The 22,416-nt window shown below is 40.8% G+C and overlaps 2 protein-coding genes across 5 annotated transcripts; one reads left to right on the top strand and one right to left on the bottom strand.

The window, feature by feature from the left end:
* Positions 1-1,155: 1,155 nt before the first annotated feature.
* Positions 1,156-6,453, bottom strand: immp2l (inner mitochondrial membrane peptidase subunit 2). 3 transcript variants are annotated; one of them, XM_088340753.1, is made up of 6 exons: positions 6,271-6,453; positions 4,376-4,545; positions 4,203-4,300; positions 2,718-2,783; positions 2,527-2,629; positions 1,156-2,435 (listed from the first exon to the last, which is right to left on the bottom strand). In XM_088340753.1, the coding sequence occupies exons 2-6, from the start codon at positions 4,508-4,510 to the stop codon at positions 2,301-2,303; spliced, it is 537 nt and encodes a 178-aa protein (XP_088196879.1). In that variant the 5' UTR covers positions 4,511-4,545; positions 6,271-6,453; the 3' UTR covers positions 1,156-2,300. The 3 variants fall into 3 exon arrangements, with proteins under 3 accessions (XP_088196879.1, XP_088196880.1, XP_088196881.1); XM_088340754.1 differs by lacking the exon at positions 6,271-6,453 and adding an exon at positions 6,054-6,204; XM_088340755.1 differs by lacking the exon at positions 6,271-6,453 and adding an exon at positions 5,864-5,977.
* Positions 6,443-22,383, top strand: znf277 (zinc finger protein 277). 2 transcript variants are annotated; one of them, XM_088340751.1, is made up of 12 exons: positions 6,443-6,567; positions 9,554-9,776; positions 13,710-13,798; positions 13,870-13,952; positions 14,032-14,123; positions 15,770-15,880; positions 15,941-16,073; positions 17,277-17,344; positions 17,415-17,511; positions 18,249-18,291; positions 18,368-18,542; positions 21,214-22,383. In XM_088340751.1, exons 1-12 carry the CDS (start codon positions 6,540-6,542, stop codon positions 21,395-21,397), a joined length of 1,326 nt encoding a protein of 441 aa, XP_088196877.1. In that variant the 5' UTR covers positions 6,443-6,539; the 3' UTR covers positions 21,398-22,383. The 2 variants fall into 2 exon arrangements, with proteins under 2 accessions (XP_088196877.1, XP_088196878.1); XM_088340752.1 differs by lacking the exons at positions 6,443-6,567; positions 9,554-9,776 and adding an exon at positions 12,504-13,454 and having other exon boundaries at positions 13,597-13,798.
* The last annotated feature ends 33 nt before the right edge of the window (positions 22,384-22,416 follow it).

Genomic DNA, 22,416 nt, shown 5'->3' with positions numbered 1-22,416 from the left:
TAAAAACAGGGACCACATATATTATTTTGCTTTCATCCTGAAAATAAAAAATAGCATAGAATTATTATGAAAATACTACTACAGTAAATCTGTATTACAAAATACTACTACAGAATGATTAACTCCAAAAATACTACAAAAATAATACTACAGTAATATAAAAAATACTAAAGCAATATGACAAAAATACTACTTTGGAAATATTAAAAAAATTCTCCAAAATACAATTAAAATACTGCTTTGAAATACTGAAAAACTAAAAAACTAAAACTACAACAGAAATGTTATCACAAAAATACCAAAACAAGAGGTTTACAAAAGTAATACTGCAAATTACACCTATAGCGATACTACAAAAATTCTATGGAAATATCACAAAAAAACTACAAAAATACCAGAAATTATAGATATACAATAAAAAATCTCATGTGGAAATTCTCAAAAATACAACAAAGTCCAAAAATACTAAAAAGAAAAACTACAGTAATACTACAATCAAAACTACTGTAAAACAAAAATACTACCAAAATACGACAGATATACAAAAAAAACTTTCAAATTACATTAAAAGTACTACATAAATACAAAAAAATACTACTATGGAAATACTGCATACAAATTACTGCAGAATAGTACAAAAATAAAACTACAGTAACACTACAGAAAACTGCAGAACTGCAATAAAAATATGAATGAAATAAATTAAATAATATGAATAAAATATAATAATTATATTAATTGAAATGATTTAAAAAACATACAGTAAAACTTCAAAACTAAATGACAAATGAAGTGTTTAAAACCCAAAATACTATTTTGCTCTAATTGTCGTTTCCAAACTAACTTGATAAAACTAATCTATTTCAAAACAAGTATAACATATCACATGCCTCCCCCGATTCCAAATAGTTGCCCATCACTGGAGTAGAAAATGGAATGAGTTCTAGTAGGTATGCAAATTTGTAAGTAATGGGGGGCGCCAAATATAATTTTGTTTAGGGCCCCATTAAGGCTTGGGCTGGTCCTGCCTGGTTTCCATGTTTTTGCTTCTCCGTTTAGCATCACCGCAAGCCTTGGACCCATAGCAAATACAGATGAAAACAATTCAGTAATTCTTAAAAAGCAAATAAATTCTCAAATGAAGAGATAAAGGAATTGTGGAAAGTATTTCAGTATTTAACAATGATGTGATGGAAAACAATAGCAGATAAGCATTTTAAAAGGCATCGAGAAATTCCAAACAGGCATGAAATGATTTGCATTTATACAGCGCTTTTTAAGTCAATGACTTCCCAAAGCGCTTTACAATGTGCTTCATATTTCCCAATAGCGGCCGTGCAGCCATGCAAGGCACTAACCTGCTTATTGGGGGCATTAGGGGTTCAGTGTCTTACCCAAGGAAACTTCGACATGTAACACGGAGGATTCGAACCTGCAATCTCTTGATCCACAGACGAGCGCTCTACCTCCTGAGCTAATGCCGCCCCCATACGTGCAAACACCCCAAAGTTAGAATTGTATATGTTCTTGGTCACACAAAAAAATCTTGTCATTGTTGTGTAGTAGGGGAGTTGTTGTAAGGAGGTGTCTTTTAAATCTTAGGTCTTCACTTTAAAGTTAAAATGCCATAAGGTGAGGTTGTTGTAAAATTTTAGCCATACAAAATACTTTGTTGAGGATATGGCATACTGTAGTGGGGAAAATTCTGGAAAGAGGGGCCGAATAAACATCTCATGCAATAAGGCGGGGGTGCTATATCGCGGGGTCTTCTCAAGATAATAGTTCACAGTAAATTAACACATCAAAGATTGTATTCATTATGTTGTGATAACTCCACTCTCTCCCAAAATATATATTACTTTCGAAAATATTTTCGTGAAAAATTCGGGCACAATTTGACATTTTCATTCAACTTCATTCATTATCGACAAGTGAAGTTAGGTGCTTTAAAAACAGATCAAATGCGTTTCATACATATGAGTAGAAACAGATGACAGCGATAGATGCAACATTTTCATCTTATAGATGTTTGTGATTTGTGCACCTGTCCACACAACCGCGGTATGTCATTTTTGTAAATTGTGACTCTTAAAAACGCAACTCAACATCCATGTCTACCCTCACTCTATTCAAACTCATGCTCCTACTTTTGCTGTTTTGGGTCAGCAATACGCACCCATCCTGTTAGCAGTTTCATGACGTGGTGATGCAAACAAATGCATCAATTTAAAATAAAGACTTGATTTGAATCGCCTGATGATCCTCCTGCCAGCAGGAGGCGCTCAACGTACACGATGCATTCACCGGTCCTCATCATCATCGCCGCTTGTGAAGAGCGGCGCTCGGTTTTCCGGTAGACGGGCTCGGATGCGCTGCCAGCGTTTTGGCGGCCAGATGATGTGCGAGGCTCGGCCGTGCAGGAGAGATATCGACACCTTCGAGATTTTACATAAAGAACTTTATTCCTGCTTTGGTGCAGTACCATGCCCCGCCACAGTAGGAACGGTGGCAGCACTGAGCTCTTACCGGGCCAAAGGTGTTGCTGTCCAGACTGTGGCCGTGGTGGTCCCCCTCGATCCACAAGTGACCGTCTGGAACGCGCACGTGTCGTTTCTTGTAGCTTAGCGTCCTGCATTGCGAAAAAATTTGTCAACTAATAAAAAATTTTTCATTGGGGTGTTGATTGTAGATGGAGTTTCATCGATTTTCCCATCTACCTGATGAAGTCTCCCTCCAGTCCGATGACACGTTTGATGATCTTCTGCTCGGGATTTCGCGGAGACCTGAGTGTTTTGGATTAATTTCAGCATTTGTGTTGAAAAAGAAAACAAGAGCATACTTTATACAACTACTGTATAGTAGACATCAGAGTACACAACTTTAATCCGTTCAGAGATGGGGATCATATGGTGAAATTGTTCTATGGCTGCTGATAACATTCTACGGTAAATAGCTAAAGCGTATATACAGTAATTAAAATAGTAACAATAGTCTACAGTAAATACTGCTAGAAAATGTAATATAAGCGTATATGTACTATATATACATGTAATGAAAAACCTCATTTTATTGACCTTTGGTGTGACTTGACTTAAGATGGTACATTGAAATAGCAAATGGATGCAGAGGGGGAGGAGATAGCAGGTTAAAACTAACAGATTTTAAAATTTCGATTTACAAAGATTGACTTTCCCTCAGAAATATTTATTGGCTTTAATCCTCCCTTTATTTTGGTAATCGTACTGATCGTCAATTGGTTACCGAACATTCCTTAGTGAGAGTAACGATGCAAGTGTTTTCTTTGTATTTCTTGAAAAACACTAGCTTCATTTCTATAGTTATGATTTTGCTTTTCCCTATAGCATCACTGCATGCATGGGACCGATATCAAATGGATACAATACAAAAAATACAGTATTACATCACCAATGTAAAAAGTCATAATAAAGAACACAAGATTCTGAACTGAAGAGAAAAGCATTGTGGGTTGGGAGTTCAGCTAATGACATATTGACATATTAGCATTTTCATGATGTGGGAATGCAAACAAATAGCAGACATGTTTTCTAGAGACCACTCTCGGCATGGGTTTGAATTTGAAGTTTTAGGCCATGCGAAATAACGTGCTGCCAATGTTGTATTGTGGGGCAAATGCCAAAAAGGGGTTGAAAAAGAACATCGTATTCTACATTAAGTGGAAACGCCGTAAGGCGGGTTTACTGTATACATTAATATAATATTTTGGCTACACTTTCTCAGGCCATCAGTCGCACTCAAACGTGTATCAAATGGTATGTGTGGCCTGAGTGTCACTACATTGCTTAGCTTTTATTTTGACGTTTTACCCTTTGGACAGGAATTTATGGCGATGTTGCCTTCTTATGTATGCTGTTATGTATTCTACAAGATAGCATATAACCTTTTTACAGTCTTGTTCCACGGACAGACTGAGGAGATCATTTCTTCCTCATGCCATGAAGATCTTTAACTCCACCCACACTAAACCCCACCCCTGCATTTGCATATTACCCTATTTTTATTACAGTGTGTATTTTCCGTAGCACTATTTAAATACTCTACAGCAAAACGTTGTATTGGGTATTTTTGTATTCTATATCTTATTTTATTATTTACTGGAAGTGTGAATTTCCCTACGGGGGATGAATAAAGTATCGATCTATCAATCTATCTAATAGCCTCACATGATGGAAACAATGTCGCCTCTCTCCACTTGGTAGTTCCTGACACTCCAGCGGTTCAGCAGAACCACATCAGAATTTCCTTCCGGGTTCAGGAACGGCTGTATCAAAACAAAAAACAAATGCACATTCATTTCCCCCGGGTGTGTCGTTTTGGCATTTTCCTCCCTGGTTACCTGCATGGACGCGCCCTCCACCCTGGCCACGTACGCCAAGCGGTCCAGGACGGTGACCGTGACGGGCACGGCCACAAAGAAGCCACTGACGAAAGCCCGCAAGCAACGCCCTCCTCGCGTGGCACCTTGTGCCATGCCCACCTTACAGATGGCAGCAGGCAGACAGGTAGCTAAGGGGGAATAAGCACAGATAATGACCTCACTGTTGGCAGGTTTGTAATGATTTGGCCTGTCCGGTATTAAAAAACCCTGTTCTTGCTTTGGCATTTCCAAATTTCCTAGCTAAAAGCACTCGTGCACACCTTAGCCAGTTTGAATCAGTTAGGATCATTGGACCTCACATTGGCACAAAGGTGAGGTTGAGTCGCACCCACACGTTGGTGGGCGGTTAAGACTATCTCTTCTCTGCTTCCCCTCATTTCTGCCGTTATCCATTCTTCACTTTTCGCCGGTACTGTCCACTGTCATGCCCGTTCTGAAAAAGCCCAGTTCAGACCCTGACAACTTCAATAACCTCTGCTCTATCTCCTTCATACCATTGTTATCCAAAATCCTTGAAAAGGTAGACTCCTTCTAACCATATGCTCATCTCATTACCCCATATTTATTCAAACCCTTTCAGTCCTGTTTCCGTCCGTGCCACAGCACTGAAACTGCACTTATCAAGATCACCAACGACCTCCTCATTGCAGTAGATTCTGCTTTACTTTCCATTCTCATCCTCCTCGACCCACGTGCCACCTTTGACTGGGAGGTCGCTGGTTCGCGCCTCGACCGAGACATACCTAATTGGTGTAATGGCGGCGCCCTCTGGCTGCGGCTGCACCGACTCGCTACAACGGGTCAGGTGTATCGACATTTCGTTCTATGTACATTGTTACAAAGAATGACAATACAAAGGAAATTATTATTATTATTATTATTATTATTGACGTTTCCCATTCCTCTAAGCATACTGTATAATGCTGCAGCGGGGCTTTAAACTAAGACAAGAAAGTTTGATCACATGACCCCGATTTTAGCTAACCTGCATTGGCTCCCTGTTAGCATAAGATGTGATTCAAGGTTCTTCTGGCAGTATACAAAATCATGCATGGACTTGCTCCCTCATATCTTTCAGATTTACTTTCCCCCTATGTTCTGGTCCGGAGCCTTCGCTCTGAAAATACTGGTCTACTAGTGATCCCAAGGGCCAAGAAGAGATCCGCAGGTTCGTGAGCGTTCTCCATTCGGGCCCGGTGCTGTGGAATGCTCTTCCCAATGAGATTCGATCTGCAACCTCAGTGGAAATGTTTAAATCTAAGCTTAAAACACTCTTTTGTCCTATAGCATATGAATAACCTATATTTTATGTTGATAATATCTGTGTATTATTTGCCCTCATGTAGGTTTTAGATCAAAGGATGGTGTCATAATAGTCTGTGCAGCCCTTTGAGACGCTTTGTGATTAATGGCTAGACCAATAAATATGACTTTACTTTGCCTAACCTGATAAGCGATGTTAGAAATGAACATCAAACTGGTGAGGTGATCAGACCTAAAAAAGTAGCTCTCCGCTTCAAAGAAACGAGGAACCCTTGGTCCAAAATAATGATAGAAGGCGGCAGAAAATAACAATTGTAATCATAAAAGATTATTTTTGTCCTATAATGTCAAAGTCAAGCAGCACTATACTTACGCAAGGCACGAGCCAATCCTAAAAAAAGACAACAAGCCACGTGGCTAACAAGAGACAAATGCAATGAAATAAACAGATCGAATAATCGAAAACAGATAGTTCGCTGTACGTTGATCGAGTTTGCCAGAGGAAAAAAAATCTGGGGGCGTAAAAGTTATTTTGAGTAGAACTAAATTGATGTTAATGCTAATATGAAATGATCTGCATTTATACTCACCAGCATAAACTCGATTTCTGATGCCGCAGGGAAATTTTACTCTCGTTGCTAAAACGGAACTGTTTTTATATTTTAATTAAAAAAGAAAGTCGTACAAGCGTTAAAAGAAACCAATTTTTATCACTCGTGACATTTCGTCCATCAAACCTTCGTTCATGACGTCACAAATGCTTCGCGGGATTTCTGTCCTCTGATTGGTCAAGCTGCTGCATGTCGTGCCCCCCAATTGGTTAATTCACCTAGACTTTTGAACCATGTGATATGACAAGATGGCTACCAGCGACAGTGGCGACCAAGGTGTGTTTTGTTTCTACTTTTTCGAATTATTTTAAATGTTTTCGTGTGTTTTGTATCATGTCGGCTTTAATAGGAATTAAGCCAATTTTTGAGGGAGTTGACAATTCAAAATATCGAATCATTTCTAAATGCCTTTTTTTGACGTATCGGTTGCTATGAATTAACGTCAGTATTTGTGCAGCCTAAGTATTGCATCCATCCATCCAATCCATTATCTGCACCACTTATCCTGAGTAGGGTCGTGGGGGTGCTGGAGCCCATCCCAGCTATCTTCAGGTAGTGGGCAGGGACAGCCAGTCACAGGGCACACAGAGACAGACAACTCACTCGCTTATTCACACCTGGGGACAATTTTGACCAGCCAATTAACCCGAAACTTATGCAAGCACGGGGAGAACATGCAAACTACGCACAGGGAAGTTCGATCTCATGACCCCAGAACTGTGCCGCACACGCGCTAACCACTGCTCCGCCGTGCTGCCCAAGTATTCATTTATTTTAAATGGTACCCGACCTCTCTCTTAAAAACAGCAATATCTTCTGAAATTGTTATCACACAGACCTGAAACCTGAAGAGTTAAATCAAGTTGAATAACATTTTTTTTTTTAAATAAATTAAAAGTATTATTGGACGGTCTGCAGAGCCTGCAAGTATCGGTTCTTTTACATCAATTTTACATAATATTTCGAGGTTAAAAAATTTGGTGGTCTAGTGAATTTAATTTAAAAACTGTTGTCATGGATTACAATTGAGTGTATTGGGTTCACAATGAACGTGGGAAAAAAAAACAATACGATAGAAAATAAATATTTAAAAAGTAGAGGTTATTGTGGCCTGGGCAAAGTTGTAAATGCATCATAAATAGCAGCAACATTTTGCAAAATAAAAGAATAAAAAAACTGGGAATATACATTTTTTTAACACATAGGTAAGTCTTGTGTGCTTTTTAAAAAAAAAACATTTTGATGGCCTGGTTTATGTTGGTATTGCTTTTCACTGAAAAACAACGGCGACCATATGAAGAGGGTGCTGTATCCAAGTCCGATCATGAGACTTCTCTAGCTACAGGCAACCATTGAAACAAGTACTATCTGTTCCACGTGGGGAAGAAACCCTAAAACCCCTACCCCCCAAAATCAGCCTGGAGAGGGATGGGTGCCTCCAGGCAGTATTTGCCCAAAACACACCACAGGAAGTGGTGACTCCACAACCTTAGTATTCACGGGATCCGTGAACTGTGAAGCATCAGCCAGAAGGCAGCACGTCAAAGAACATTTTCTTACATCAATATTTTGCATATTTTCCATGTTGTGCAGATTTTTCCACTTCCAAATTATTGAATCCATACCCCATTCCTTTCTTCAGTGACTGATACCAATGCCTCTCCATCCATATTTTTCATTTGATCCAGTCCAATATATAATGAATCATTATATTAATGTCTTCCACACTTCAATTCTTTTTCATCCTTGATCTCCTTACCACATTGTTGATGCCTTACCCTAGTGCGTCTCAATTATTTTCTGTCACGCACCCACTCGGAAAAGGAAAACGTCTCGCGTCCCCCCAAAAACGCAAGAATCTTATCAGTGTGATTTCTTATAATGTTGTTAATTGACAGCTTACTTTTTTGGCTTAATGCTGTGCACTGCCAACATTTTTAAACATAGCAAACACAACGGTATTTTTTCGTCTCACATGGCTGTCGTAGATGGCTACATATGCTTCGTTAAATGTCCTTGTCTTACCTTTTAGAAAACTCATTCTCTCCGCCTATCTTCTCATTCGTGTTAAATATTATTTAATGTATTGACTGGAGGGTTTGCAACACTTTGTGCCTACACATCATACTCATTCTCTCGGCTTTGTATGTACAAAGCGCGGCTGCTTTACCACCGAGCGCACGCTCGATGAGAGCGCCACTGCCCCCTAATGTAGTGGAAGTGCAATGCACCTTATTCTAGGACAGTAAAAAATAAAAAGGTTCCCGATATCAAAGGCAAAGCTTCACCCCACTTTTTGAGAACAACTTCTGTACCCTAATTCATTATTGATTCTTCTAAATTCATTTTTTTCAATAGCTTTACTATTTTAAATGTATTCAAATGTCACAAAGTTTGTTCTTTAACAAAAACATGAACGCCTTTAGTGTTGCAATATTGTATGATGTGATTAAGGATCAGTGAACCATTTCTTAAGGTTTTCATTCCAGTAAAAGTCCATCCATCCATCCATCATCTGCACCGCTTATCCTCAGTAGGGTCGCGTGGGTGCTGGAGCCCATCCCAGCCATCTTCGGGCAGTGGGCAGGGGACACCCTGAACTGGTTGCCAGCCAGTCGCAGGGCACACAGGGACAGACAATTCGCTCGCTCATTCACACCTAGGGACAATTTGGACCGGCTAATTAACCTGACATGCATGTTTTTAGAATGTGGGAGGAAACCAGAGTGCCCGGAGGAAACGAGGAGAACATGCAAACTCCACACAGTTAAAGTTGTTGTATATCAATCAATTTTTTTATTCATTTTTTCCGCATCCCATTTCAATTTTGACGCCTTACCCCAATCTATTATTGATTCGGTTGAATACACTCTTCAAAAACTTAAATAGTTTTTGATGGATTTGAACCATTCCTTCACGTTTTCATCCTAAATCAATCTTATTCACATAACCCCAATTCATTTTAACACTCCGTTTCATTCTTGATGCCTTACCCCATTCTTTTTTCCACTCTCTCTTATTTAATATTCAATAACGTTCCCATCGTTGGATGGATTCAAATTATTCCTCCAACAATTTCATCTATTTTTTTGTATTTACCAAAACATTGGGTACAGTGGGTATTAGCACGTCACACTGGGTATTTGTATATTGTATTCCTTTTGCCTTATTATTGTATTGTTCTCAGCGAAGGGATGCTGCTGGAAATGTGAATTTCCCTGCGGGGATGAATAAAGTATATCTATCTATCTATCATTTTCAGGCTTGGAGCGCATCCTGGAGCCGCTGTGCTTCCCAGAGCAGCCTCCAGTTCCTCATCTTGACAAGCCTGATCCGCATCCTCCTGGTCTGATCGATGCGACGCTGCCTTGTCTCTTTTGCTCTGAGGGGCATCCCCTCGCGCAGCAGGACCTTCTCCTCAAACATCTCCTGATCAAGCACAAGTTGGTCATCGCTGATGTCAAACTCATCGCGGACCTTCCAAAGTAAGTCTCATCATTGAAAGGGCTATTTGTCATTTATTTAAATCCCAAGTGTGTAATATTCAGTGTTGGGAATAACACCGTCATTGACGAGGCTATTACGTAATGGCGCTATTTTTTAGTAACTGGGTAATCCAACTTTTTTCCGCATTTACAGCGTAGTTTACCGTTACTGACGGCTAAAAGCGGTGCATCACTTTGGCTGTAGAACACAAACCTGACTGTGTTCAGCGGCGCAGTTTTCCACTCTCCTCCCAGATGTTCACGCCACGTCTTTTAGGATTAAGTCATCATTTAAAATAGCGACGACCATATAGTTTGATTGCGATTACAAATATATTATTTACGAATGTGCTGAAAGAAAAGGCCAAATGGTGACTGCGGCGGCAACCGACTCGTGTCGTTCCTGAATGAAACATCTCTGTAAGCTTTCTCATGGAAGTAAACGAAGGGAGACGGACGACTCCCCACAAATAGACAGCTGGTCCCTCCGAGAGGTCTTTTTTCTTTTGAGGATGGTCAATGTGCATTTTTGGGGGATTCTGTATCGTTGACTTTATATTTGTTTAGCATAAAAAGTTTAAATTTCTTTTGTGTTTTATTTTTTTTTTGTAGATTTTTAAATATTTTGATTTTATTTCCTGTGTTTTCCAGTGTTAAAGTGCTAATATAAAATGTAAAGTTTGTCATGCCTATCTTTTTTGAATTGTGAGAGACAGAACTGGAGTAGTAGTGGAACTGAGCAAGCGTGTGGATAAGAGAGTACTCTGTTGGTTTGGACACATGGAGAGGATGGATGAGGAGTGAATGTTGAAGAGGATCTACAGAGCAGAAGTAAATGGAAGGAGACCAACAGGAAGGCCGCGATTGACGCGGATGGACGGTGTTATGAGTGCACTGCAGGAAAGATGTCTAAATGTAGTGGAAGCTAGAGTTCTTGTTGGTGATAGGAATGAGTGGAGAGGTGTAAAAGGATAGTGGGATGCTTAGATGCGTTCTATGGGTTTGGCAGGGCACCTGTATGATGCAGCAGGGGTAAACCAGTGAAAGCTGTCGGGCCATGCTGTTGAACAGAAGAGTGAGTTGTGTCACCCTGACCCGAGTGACATGGCCGCTTTCTTGTGTCTCGTTTCATCTGGAGGGACGAAAGCATGACCAACTTGGGTGCAGAGGTGCTTAACTTGTTTGGGCATTTGGGTTGGCAATGGTCCAAATTTTTTTTATGTATTTTTTGCTACTTTTTCCCCATTGTTTTTAATTTTCTTTGTTTTTGTATGTGTTTGTCTTGCTGTCGGTCACCCCTCTCGAGGGATATGACCAGGCTAGATAGATGTATAGATCGATAGATTTTTTCCCTTTTTTCATTTCCTTTGCCCCTTTTAAGTCACTTGGTGTATGTTATATAATTGTTAACGTAAGGTTAAAGCAACAAAAACAACCCGAAGAGCCGTTTGGGGCCCGAAAAAGTTGGTTCATTTTACTGAGCCGAGCTTAAAAATCCGGTTATCTAAAAAGACCTTCCGAATTCATATCCCTACAAATAAAGGCAGTGCTTTGTATTTGCTCAGAACATTTCTAATTCTTTAACATACAACTACTTAGTTTAAAATGATCGGAATTTGTTACTTTCCCTGGTAACTAGTTTAAATATAGAGTTATTCAGTTACTAACCCGGTTACTCATTGGAAGAAATGGTGAATAACTATAATTAACGCCACTAGACCCACTACATCACACTGTATTGTCTAATGCGAACGAAAACCAGTGCTAATGAGCACAGCATAGCAGCAAGTTGCCAGACAAACATGGCTGCTACTTTTACGTAGGGATTCTGCAATGTAAGAGAAATTCAAATATCAAATCAGAGGTTTTTGTAAAGCACTTTTCAGTCCTAAATTGCATCTCAAACTTCTGTATAAAACTATTGAGCATACAGCAAGACAGGAAGCTGTTTATAATCCCTAATAACATTGAATTAGCTGAAAATACCTGGAGCGTCTGAAAAGAGCCAATTGCTGGAGTTGGTCTGAGTTGAACGTGGCTAACTTTAGGAAGCAGGAGGAGCTACCGAAAGGCGTGACCTGCTGTGAATGGCGAGTGAGTCTGAAAGACGTAGCAAGCTTTATTTATACAGAGCTGCTAAAGATAGCAATAGCAGTTAGCAGTGAGCCATAGCCTGCAGCCAGGTGGTTAATGTGTGGCCAGAGATGAAAACATTGGTAAAAGAAGCTGCCGTAAGTGTCCTGTAGGTGCTAAAAGCACCACCAGGACAATCTATTTTGGTCATTCAGGCTTTCGTAATAGTAAGATGACCGGCAAACATGTCACTTTCTTCAAGTTGTGTCATATTAACACTCCACTTATTGAAACATAAATATTTTGTTTGTTTGTTGTACATGATTCAATTGTTTGTTTGTTTGTACATGATTCAGATTGAATCGTTTCTTGTACATGATTCAATTGTTTGTTTGTTTGTACATGATTCAAATTGAATCGTTTCTCCGGCGCCGTCACGAATGGCAGCCACTCCAGCAGCTCCCGTGTTATTTTCGATTGTTCTCAGTTATTTTCGATTGTTCTCAGCTTAGGGATGCTGCTGGAAAAGTGAATTTCCCTTCGGGGATGAATAAAGTATCTATCTATCTATCTATCTATCTATCTATCTATCTATATATTACAGATTTCTGAATCTAAAATCATGCTATTAGATCATACATGTGTGACAGGGTGTGCCATCGACGATGGCTAAAGCAGCCCCACCACGTTGTTGGGTTTGATGAATGGTAAATACTAGGTGGAATGCAGATATTGGTCTTTTTATTTACAACTGGAAATACAGTGTGACAAACATGCAGGGTTGGATGAGTTTGTCTTCTTATGCTAGCTTTGTCACAACTGTTTCAGTGTGTCACTTCCACCATCATTTAATATTACACATATCACTCCGTTACACATGTGTTTTGCTCATATTTGAATACAATAATGTGTCATTTAAATGAACAAAGTATTTTTACTCCACTAGGGCTCATACAAAATGGCAAAGTGTAAAGAAGTCTGAATGTCTTATCATAAATTCGGGGAAATAGACATGTTAAAACAATTGAATTCTTATTAGTTGAATTCATAGCAAGTTAGTCAAACTAGGAATTTGATATCAATTCATTTAATTGGCCCTAATCAATGACCTGATGTGTATTTATACTGTCATAACATTGTTTTGGCGCTCAACAATCCGTGTTCCGACACGTTTTTAAGTTATGTCCAGAGTTCAGAGAGATATTTGGATGAAGAAACAAGAACTGAAGTGAGCAGTTCAGCTGAGTATTGTATTCCAAAATTAAAAAAATAAACAGAATATTCTGGGCGTATTAACGGGGCAAACAATACAAGCATCGACAAAATGGCTGACCATTGTTTTTTATAGGAAAGGGACGTGGACTGATGAAAATGAAATTAAACTGAAAAGGGATTTGCCAGACCAGGTAAGGAAGTCCAAGCTTCACAAGAGACCTCTGTGAAGACTGGATGTAACTGGATTTGGGCATTTTATGTGGGGGGAACTTTTTTTTTTTTAATTTAAAATTTATTTTTTGTTGTTTTATTTTATTTAAATACATTCCTCCCAAAAAATGCAACATTTTTTCCTTCTTAGTTATGCATTTTTTTTCGACTGGTGCAATTCGTCACGAATGGCAGCCACTCCAGCAGCTCCCGTGTTATTTTCGATTGTTCTCGATTGTTCTCAGCTCAGGGATGCTGCTGGAAATGTGAATTTCCCTTCGGGGATGAACAAAGTATCTATCTATCTATCTATCTATCTATTTATAATCCAGAGCGATTTATAGTCTGAAAAAGACAGCAAATGCGATGATATTTTAATAATCATAGCGACTGTATGCAGCCAGGTGTAAGTTGCAATGTTGCTAATGACGGCAGGTACCTGCTGTACTGGAAAGGCCGATTCTTGGAGCAGCCACTCACCGATTTCTGCAGCGAGATCAAGACCAATTCTACTGGGCCCGTCGGTGAGTCCTGGTGGGTGGGGCTTCTCATGCACGTGGGTGCATTTTCACTTAAACGTCCGATGACCCTTCAGAGAAACAAGAGCGCTACTTCCTGCTGTGCGACATGCTTCCTGAAGACCGCTCCCTTCGAGAGAAGCTCCAGCACAAGCGTCTGGTGAGAATCCCCACCACCTGATGGCGCACCCGAGCATCTGATCTTCCGATCGCCGACCACGCCCTTTTTGTGTCCTCAGGAGGAGGTTCTAGAACAACAGCAGCGGGAACGAGAAGATCGAAGCTTCCGACGCACCTGCATGTTCTGCAACGAGGAGTTCAGCGGCAACAGGTAAGGCCAAATTTCTCATTTGAAGATAGGTTGGATCTCCTTTGAAATTGGACAGTGTTAAGTACGGATTATGTGGATTAGAGAAACCAATTTAGAAAAACATTTTGCCTCAGTGTCTTCAAAATTTAAATATACAGTAGACCATGGCATACGACATGAATCCGTTCTGAGATCTCATCTCATCAGGTGCACCGCTTATCCTCAGTAGGGTCGCGGGGGTGCCAGAACCCATCCCAGCAATCATCGGGCAGTGGGCAGGGGACACCCCGAACTGGTTGCCAGCCAATCGCAGGGCCAACAGGGACAAACAACACGCTCACTCATTGACACCTAGGGACAATTTGGACCGGCCAATCCACCTGAAATGCATGTCTTTGGAATGTGGGAGGAAACCGGAGGAAACCCACGCAAGCACGGGGAGAACAAACAAACTCCGCACAGTAAGTCCGGTAGCTGGATTTGAACCCACACAGGAGGTTCCCAAGACCTTAGAACTGTGCCGCACACGCGCTAACCACTGTGCCGCTGTGGTGCCCCCTAAAGACAGCTGTGGTGCCCGCGGACTCTGAAATAGCTCACCGGTGCTGGTTCAGTGTGATTTTCTCGTACATTTTTTTGGGGTGGTTGAGTCTATTTAACCCTATCTACCTACCTTGGTCATAACCCTTAAGAGGGGTGACCTTAAACAATGTATTTCCAATCACCAACTCATTTTCCACTCATAACTCCCATCAATTTCTTCCCACTGTCATTTCTTCCCAGTACTCCATATCACATTTTCAACCATTCCATCACCCACTCTAGCATTCAGGTCACCTAGTATTACCACTTTCCACCCTTTTTTCGCACTTGCCACACAGACAGACAAATCCTTCCAGAACTCCTCTCTCACTTCTCAGCACTTCTTTCTGAACCAGGTCCATATGCACTTATAAACATCCATACTTCTACACCATACTTTCACCTCACCCACATCAATCTGGAAGATATCTCTTTCCACTCCACCAGTTTTTCCTTTGCTTTCTCACCCACAAGCACAGCACTCCTCCGCTAGCATGTCCACCCGCAACTCCAGACTTTCTACCATACATACCTCCAGGCTGTAATTCACACTTTCATCTTTGTTTCACTCAAGGCTAACACATCAACCTTCCTTTTAGTTATCATCCTTCCGAGCTCCTCTTTCTTCTACTCAGTCGCTTTACTTCCACATCCTCTCACATTTATGACCCTATAACTAGGGTTTGCGAGACCTTTCGGTCTCCCGCCCCCCTTTCTTTGCCTTGCTGTCTCTTAGGGAGTAGAGACAGAGAGGAGAGGATCCCCAGTCCACTCGCTCCCTCCACTTTAGTTGCCTCTTACGACACGCAGCGGACCACGGTGGGAGAATTCTTTTACCTCTCACGAGGAGAGGGCCCCTCACCACAGGGCACAACATTTTTAACCCTACTTCCAATAAATAATATGGTAATAACATGAAAAGTTTTTTTTTAAACTCTTATCAAATAGAGTACCCTTTGCACTAAACTGTGACATAAAGTAGCTTTCAGCATGAGACAGGTTGGAGATCCCTGGTGTAGTGGTTGAGTAATATTCTGGACTATCGTGTTTGCATATTGTGTAATGTGATGATGTGGTGTGTCCAGGTGCCATCTCCTCAACCACATGGCCCACGAGCATGCCTTCAGCATCGGGCTTCCCGATAATATAGTGTACTGCGATGAACTCCTGGACACGCTGCAGAGCAAAGTGGACAAGTGCGTGTTTGGGTCGGCTCAGGCGGACCACGTGGCGCTCTAACTGTGGTTCTCCTTCAGCTTGCAGTGTTTGTACTGCGAGAAGACGTTCAAGGACAAGATAACGCTGAAGGACCACATGAGGAAGAAAGCACACCGCCGGATCAATGCCTCCAACCGCCAATATGACCGATTTTACATCATCAACTATCTTGTAGGTTGAGCAAATTTTAATTATAATGAACAACTTGAGAAAATGACACCTTTTTACTAATAGGGAAGCCTGAATAACAATTTTGCTAATAAGCTCGTGCGGGTGGTTTCTTTTTAGCACTTTACTGCACATGGATGAACCCCAAATGTCATTCAAACAGTTTCCACTTTTTTGCCCACTGTTTCCTTCTTTTGCCAATCGTGTTAGCCACACGGCTGCAGAGAATGCCTCACTGCTATTGTTATAGTCATCGCCTTCCACAGTTGCTCATGAAAGCAAACGCCGCTGAATACCATGACATAGGCATATTTGCCTTTTTCCATTGTTTCCTTCTTTAGCCCGTCCTGTGAGCTTCTCAGCTACAGGGTATGGCTCGCCATTAGCTGCTATTGTTATTGTTAGCTGCTTCTGTTTTGTTTTTCAGTGCCACTTGCCTTCCACAGCTGCTTATGCAAAAACATCGCTTAGCTCTGGATTCAGGCATCTGGCACCATTTTCCACTGTTGCCTTCTCTAGTCACTCATGTTAGCTACTTGGTTGCAGGTTAAACTTGGCTGCTAGCCACTACTGTTAATGTTAGCTAGTCTGTATGAATCTTAGATTGTTCTTCAGTGCCACTCACCTTCCACTGCTGCCCATTCAATTTAGTCCCTTCTCCTGCTAGGCGCCAAAGTTAGCATCTTACGCCACTCCTGACCAACAGATATTGTCTCTTTTCAGCCTCTCCACGTGTATCCATCTTATTCGCTCTTTAGTTGTCGCTTGTAGGGATTACCACCAGCTTTTATGTGTTATGTGTGTTGTTGCTCGCTTGAACTGAACTTTACCAACGCAAGAAAATATAGAATTTTGCCAAGTATTATCCTTTGGGCTACCATAGTGTGTCTTAGATTGCACGGGCTCCATTTTAAGCTACAATGACCTCTATTGGTGAATTATTACACAGTGTCACTTCAAAGCAATATGTTCATCAGGTTTATAAAACTATCAATAAAAATGTTGCCCAATGCGATTTTTGCTATCGTTCAAAACCTATTGGTAAAGAAAAAATTATTTTACACACGATCCATATCAGGAATGCTTGGCCCAAAAACTGAAATGTGCGTGCTACCTGTATGGTTGCGCCTCTTAAGTTGAGATAGTGCATCAATGAAAGGTTCCTTCCATCGCAGAGTAATGGGTGACTTCTCTGTCCGTCTACAGGAGCTGGGGAAGACGTGGGAGGAAGTGCAGAGCGAGGACGACCGTGAGCTGTTGGACAACAAGGACGAGTAAGAATTAGAAGTATCTTTATTGTCATTGACATGGCGGCTTTACCTGATGCCGTTTTTTTCTCTGCAGCGATTGGTCCGACTGGCACGCTTGCCCCGTTTCTGCCGTCTGCTTGTTCTGTGAGCGCTGTTGTGACGGCATGGACGCCATCTACGCTCATATGAAGGTAAACCGTAGTAAGGATCGCAAAGTGAAATTACTGTAAAGCGGGGGAAAAAAAATCTATGGTCATTCTACCCGAGATAAAGTCATTACAAGAATGAGGTGGTATATTGTCCTTACTTCTAATGTGTAATATATGTGTATATGATTGAATTGAATTATAAATCTACATGTACAGGTAAAAACGTTTTATTTTTTATTTTTGGTGTGACGTGGCTTAAGCTGGTTGAGAGGAGTAACTGGTGGATGCATAGGAGGAAGGAGTCAACAGATTCATTTTAACATTTTGAACCTTCCACTTGCGATGATTGCCCTGCCTTTAGAATATATCCTTGTTAAAGTCGCCTCTTTATTTATAATAGTAGTCCGGATCGTCGATTAGTGTTGGCCTTGCTACTTTTATAAGGGTAACGATGCATGTGCCTTTTTCGTATTCCTCGATAAACAAGCTATGTTTCCATGGTTATCGTGTTTTTGTTTCTCCCTTTAGCATCACTGCAAGCCATGGACCCATAGTGAATTGATAGAGTACAAAAACAGTATTGGGACTCATAAAATCACTTGATTCTGAACTGAATAAAGAGAAAGGCATTGTGGGAGGTAGTTCAGCATTTTCATGATGAAAGTCAAACGTAAGGTGGGATCACCATATGCTGGGAGTCTACGGCAACAAGTTTTTTTTCTTGTTCTGAGTTGACTTGAACAAATTGCCAACACGTTCCTTTTGTCGGTCTGTCCTAGGAAAAGCATGACTTTGATCTTCAGCATTTGAGGGAGGATCTCAGTAAGTGGACAGTGACATCGAAGGCTACCTTCCCTCAGTCTTGTGTCCCAATGTTCTCCCTCCTTCCCATGCACAGACCTGAAGTTCTACCAGCAGGTGAAACTAGTCAACTTCATCCGGCGTCAAATCCATCAGAACCGCTGCCACGCCTGCCAGGACAAATTCGGCTCTCGGGCCGACGTCCTGCGACACCTGCGGGAGCGCCGACACGCCATGGCGCTGCCGCCTGCTCACACCTGGAACCAACCGCAGTGAGTCTAAACAAAAACTGATGTAGTGTTTCCCTTATCATAGGAAGAACGCTGGCAGGCTGCTGGGGTTTAATTAGTCCTGCCAGAGTCTCCTGAACTTTATTATTAGAAAATAAGATTTAGAGACTGATATTCAAAACTGTAATTTACCAAGTCACGGATATCATAGTATTGCATTTAATTATCGTATTTTCTGGACTAAAAGGTGCACCTAAAAACCCAAATTTGGCTAGATGATTGTTAGAGAATGGAAAAAACAAAGTCTTTCGACAAAGTACTATAAACATTATTTTATGTGATTGAATAAATATTAAATTGCAGCTTTATTGATGCACTGGTGTAGAAGTGAAGAGACTGTTTAACCAGGAAGCACCATGCCAGTCAATGTTTCTGGCATCCTGATTGAAAATAGTGTGACTAATGAGATAAGCTCTCCAGCATTTTCATATGTCATACATACCACTGGTGGTCTATTGGTAAAGTATGGGTGCTCTCACCGCCACTACTCAGGTTCACATACAATGTTTCGCAAATTTGGTCAGCAATTCCTTTCGACTGATCAATCTTTGCAATAACATGTACCGTAAGTGTATAAAGAGCCAAACGGTTATACACAATTGCTCACGGTAGCACTTACTGTCGTCTCAATTTCATGCGCCTTATAGTCTGGTGTGCCTAATGTTTGAAAAATATATGCGAACATACTTTTAGCTCGGTATGGTTTGTTGTGTGGAAAATATGCTAAATTTATCTCACACGTTTACTTTCCGATACAATACCTTCAAACGTTACAGCATCGGAACAACGCTAGTTATTTTTTGTCTATTAAGACGACGTGCATTAAACTGTTTTGTTTATCGTGCTTTAAGGTTGTGACCTGCTTGCTTCATCATTGCCTTTTACAACTAGTTTTATGATTCCATCATTTATAAGAGGACACATTCATTATGGATCTAGCTTCTTGAATTTGCTCCAAAAATGCATTTGAATTTAAAGTGTACAACATTTCCTTCCTTTTGAGAATGTCCCAGGAACCTTCTAGACCAGGGGTCAGCAACCTTTTTCGATGTGGAGTGCCACTTTCAAAATGTCCTTGTAAATCAGTGCGCCACACCAAGATCAATGACTCGCACACATTTTTTTTTTTCATATCCGAAAGACCTGTAATTTTTCACTAGTCCGAATATACAACATGAATAGACATTGAAATTGTATAACTGACCAATTTATCTTCCACTATTCTTATCCAACAAGAAACTAAAAAAATAATGTGAGTAACATGTGGAGAGGCCTGAAGACATCCATGACTTCAACTTTTTACCACAAGAATCAACCAGAATCAACCATTTTTCATCAACAATGAACTACAATCAAAAACAAGTGCTATGGACAGCTACCATACCATCCATCAATGAAATCTTATTGCAGAAAATATCATAACTTGAAATAACAGCAACAAGGCAAAAGGCTACTTGAAAAGAAGTGCAACAGAAATAACAGCTGATTTGGTCAGATATTAATGGTTTTCCGTGCTTTGCAGTAAGGTCTAAAGGGTCTTTGTTTGCCGTACATGGACACAGCGCGTTTTAATGTCTACGCCTTAAATTAACATTTCGTCTCGTAATGACGTATAACACTTGATGTGAGAGGTACAACGCTCTCGACGCATAACGCATAAACAGCACAGTCATTTTTTGCTCGAGCCCCCAGTCGTCAGTCAAAGAACGAGATTTTTTCGCTAAAGGAGCTGTCATTATCCATTCGTTTATCGTGCGCCAGTGTTTCTGTTGCTGGGTCAAAACGCTGATTTCTCCTGTTCTGCGAGTCGCCGTGCAGATGCACACGGAGCAGAAGAGGAGGGGCACTACCGTAAAGCCTCTAAACAACACGGCACGCAACTAAAAATGTCTAAATTTCAGGTAAAAATGCGCATTTAAAAAAAATAATCATTATTATTTTGCCGTGCACTCGCGTGCCACTGGTTAACCCTTCGTGTGACACTGCTGGCCCGCGTGTCATAGGTTGCGGACCCTTCTTCTAGACCATGGATGTCAAGCTCAGTTTGACTCTGGGGCCAGATCTAGACCTTGAGTTTGCAGGCGTGCCGAATCAGTACTATGTCAACTCCAAGTATTCAGCTTTGTTTTTTAGTACTATGCTTTATCATTAAGCTTATATTAGTAGCCTATATTATAATCGCAAATGATGAAGAATGTTTTCTAAGCAGAGCACATTTATTGGAAACATTGGGAAAAAAAAAAGGATTTTCACATGTTTGGCATTGAACGGTTCATTTTAACAGTTGAGCATTTGTAGTTTTACACCTGAACCAACTCACTACACTTTACTAACTTGAGTTTGCATTAACTGTCGCCCTGGTTTGTAATAAATGAAAAATAAATACAAAATACAAGTTTTAGCTGCGCAGGACGTCAGCTTTTACACATTTATTCCCTCTAGTGGCTAGAGGGAATATTTGGTTTGTTCATACCTGTATTTAAACAAAAATCAAAAGTTTTGATTGAACTGACCCAGAGACTCGCTTCTTCTTTTGATATACTCAGAAATTTATGGCGGGCTGGATTAAATCATCCAGTGCCCCAAAACATGTTATAGAAACACTGAGTTGGAAAAAAATGTAATTCTACTTGATGTTCCGTGCTGCGCCCAGGTACTACTTCCCCACCTACGAGAACGACGCCCTGCTGTGCACGCTGCCCGATAGCGACGGGGAGGAAAGCCCGGCGTTAACAGCGGAGGAGGGGGACGTCCCCGTCATCGCAGAGGACGTTTTGGATGCCAGGACTGTCAAACAGGGCAGCGTCCTCCGGAACTTGCTCAAAAACGCCTCGTGAGCCTTTGAACGTTGTCACGTCGGACGACATCATCCATCCATCCATCCATCCATTATCTGCACCTCTTATCGTCAGTAGGGTCGCGGGGGTGCTGGAGCGACACCATCCATAAACGCTTTTTTTGTCGCACAAATTTGAGCCTGGTAAATAAATACACAATTGTCATTTTTTTGCCAACCTCTTTAAAGCTGAAAGTCACTGGTTTGCACAAAGGAGGACCTGTTTGACATATATTTCTAAAATAATATTTCTAAAATAACATCCAATCATGTTATTAATATGTTATTGTGATGCTATTACCAGGTTGTAATATTAAGGAGTTGGGTTTAAATAGGTTCAGTCGACCACCAAAGGTTAGAAATATTTCCTAGGAAATCACAATGACCCATCACATAGCTACTTTTGGAACTGGTCCGCAGGCTCCTTAGCTGTTCTTATGGGACGTGAAAGAGAGAGAGGAGCGACCAGTCACGGCGATTGTAAACAAAGCTATTGGGAACGAAGAAAAGAATAAAAAGAAATGAAGCTCCAGCACCCCCGCGACCCTGCTGAGGATAAGCAGTGCAAAAAATGGATGGATGGAAGCTCCTGCACACCGGACTTCATGATAGTCCCCTATAGTTTGCAACATAAAAATGCTTTTAAATAAGATTGCAATCCTTCAGTGTAATTCTCTCTTTTTTTTTTTTTTTACAAAATGTACCTGTAATGGATTACGTCTTTTTTATGTAACTCCAATGGAATACAATTACATTTTTTTTGGTATCCTGATTACGTAACACCGTTACATGGATTGCATTTCTCCCCAAGCCTGCTTATTGACCAGTGTGCCTTATATATGAAAAATAGATCACAAAAGGCTTTTCTTGGGGAGGCGCCTTATGATTTGGTGGAGAGTGTTATACTGCATATTCTCTCCTGTAACTCCGACGAGTAAATTTGTTGAGTGTGTTTAATTGCCAATAAAAATATTCGAAGAGAAATAATTACAAGGGGTTTCTTTTCAAACCGGCGAAGTC

This window comes from Urocampus carinirostris, chromosome 7 (assembly GCF_059441175.1).
Source record: "Urocampus carinirostris isolate Australia breed hairy pipefish chromosome 7, RoL_Ucar_1.0, whole genome shotgun sequence".
Classification (NCBI taxonomy): Eukaryota; Metazoa; Chordata; class Actinopteri; order Syngnathiformes; family Syngnathidae; genus Urocampus; species Urocampus carinirostris.
Note: the sequence above shows the minus strand (reverse complement) of the source record. Positions and strands in the feature narration are given on the sequence as shown.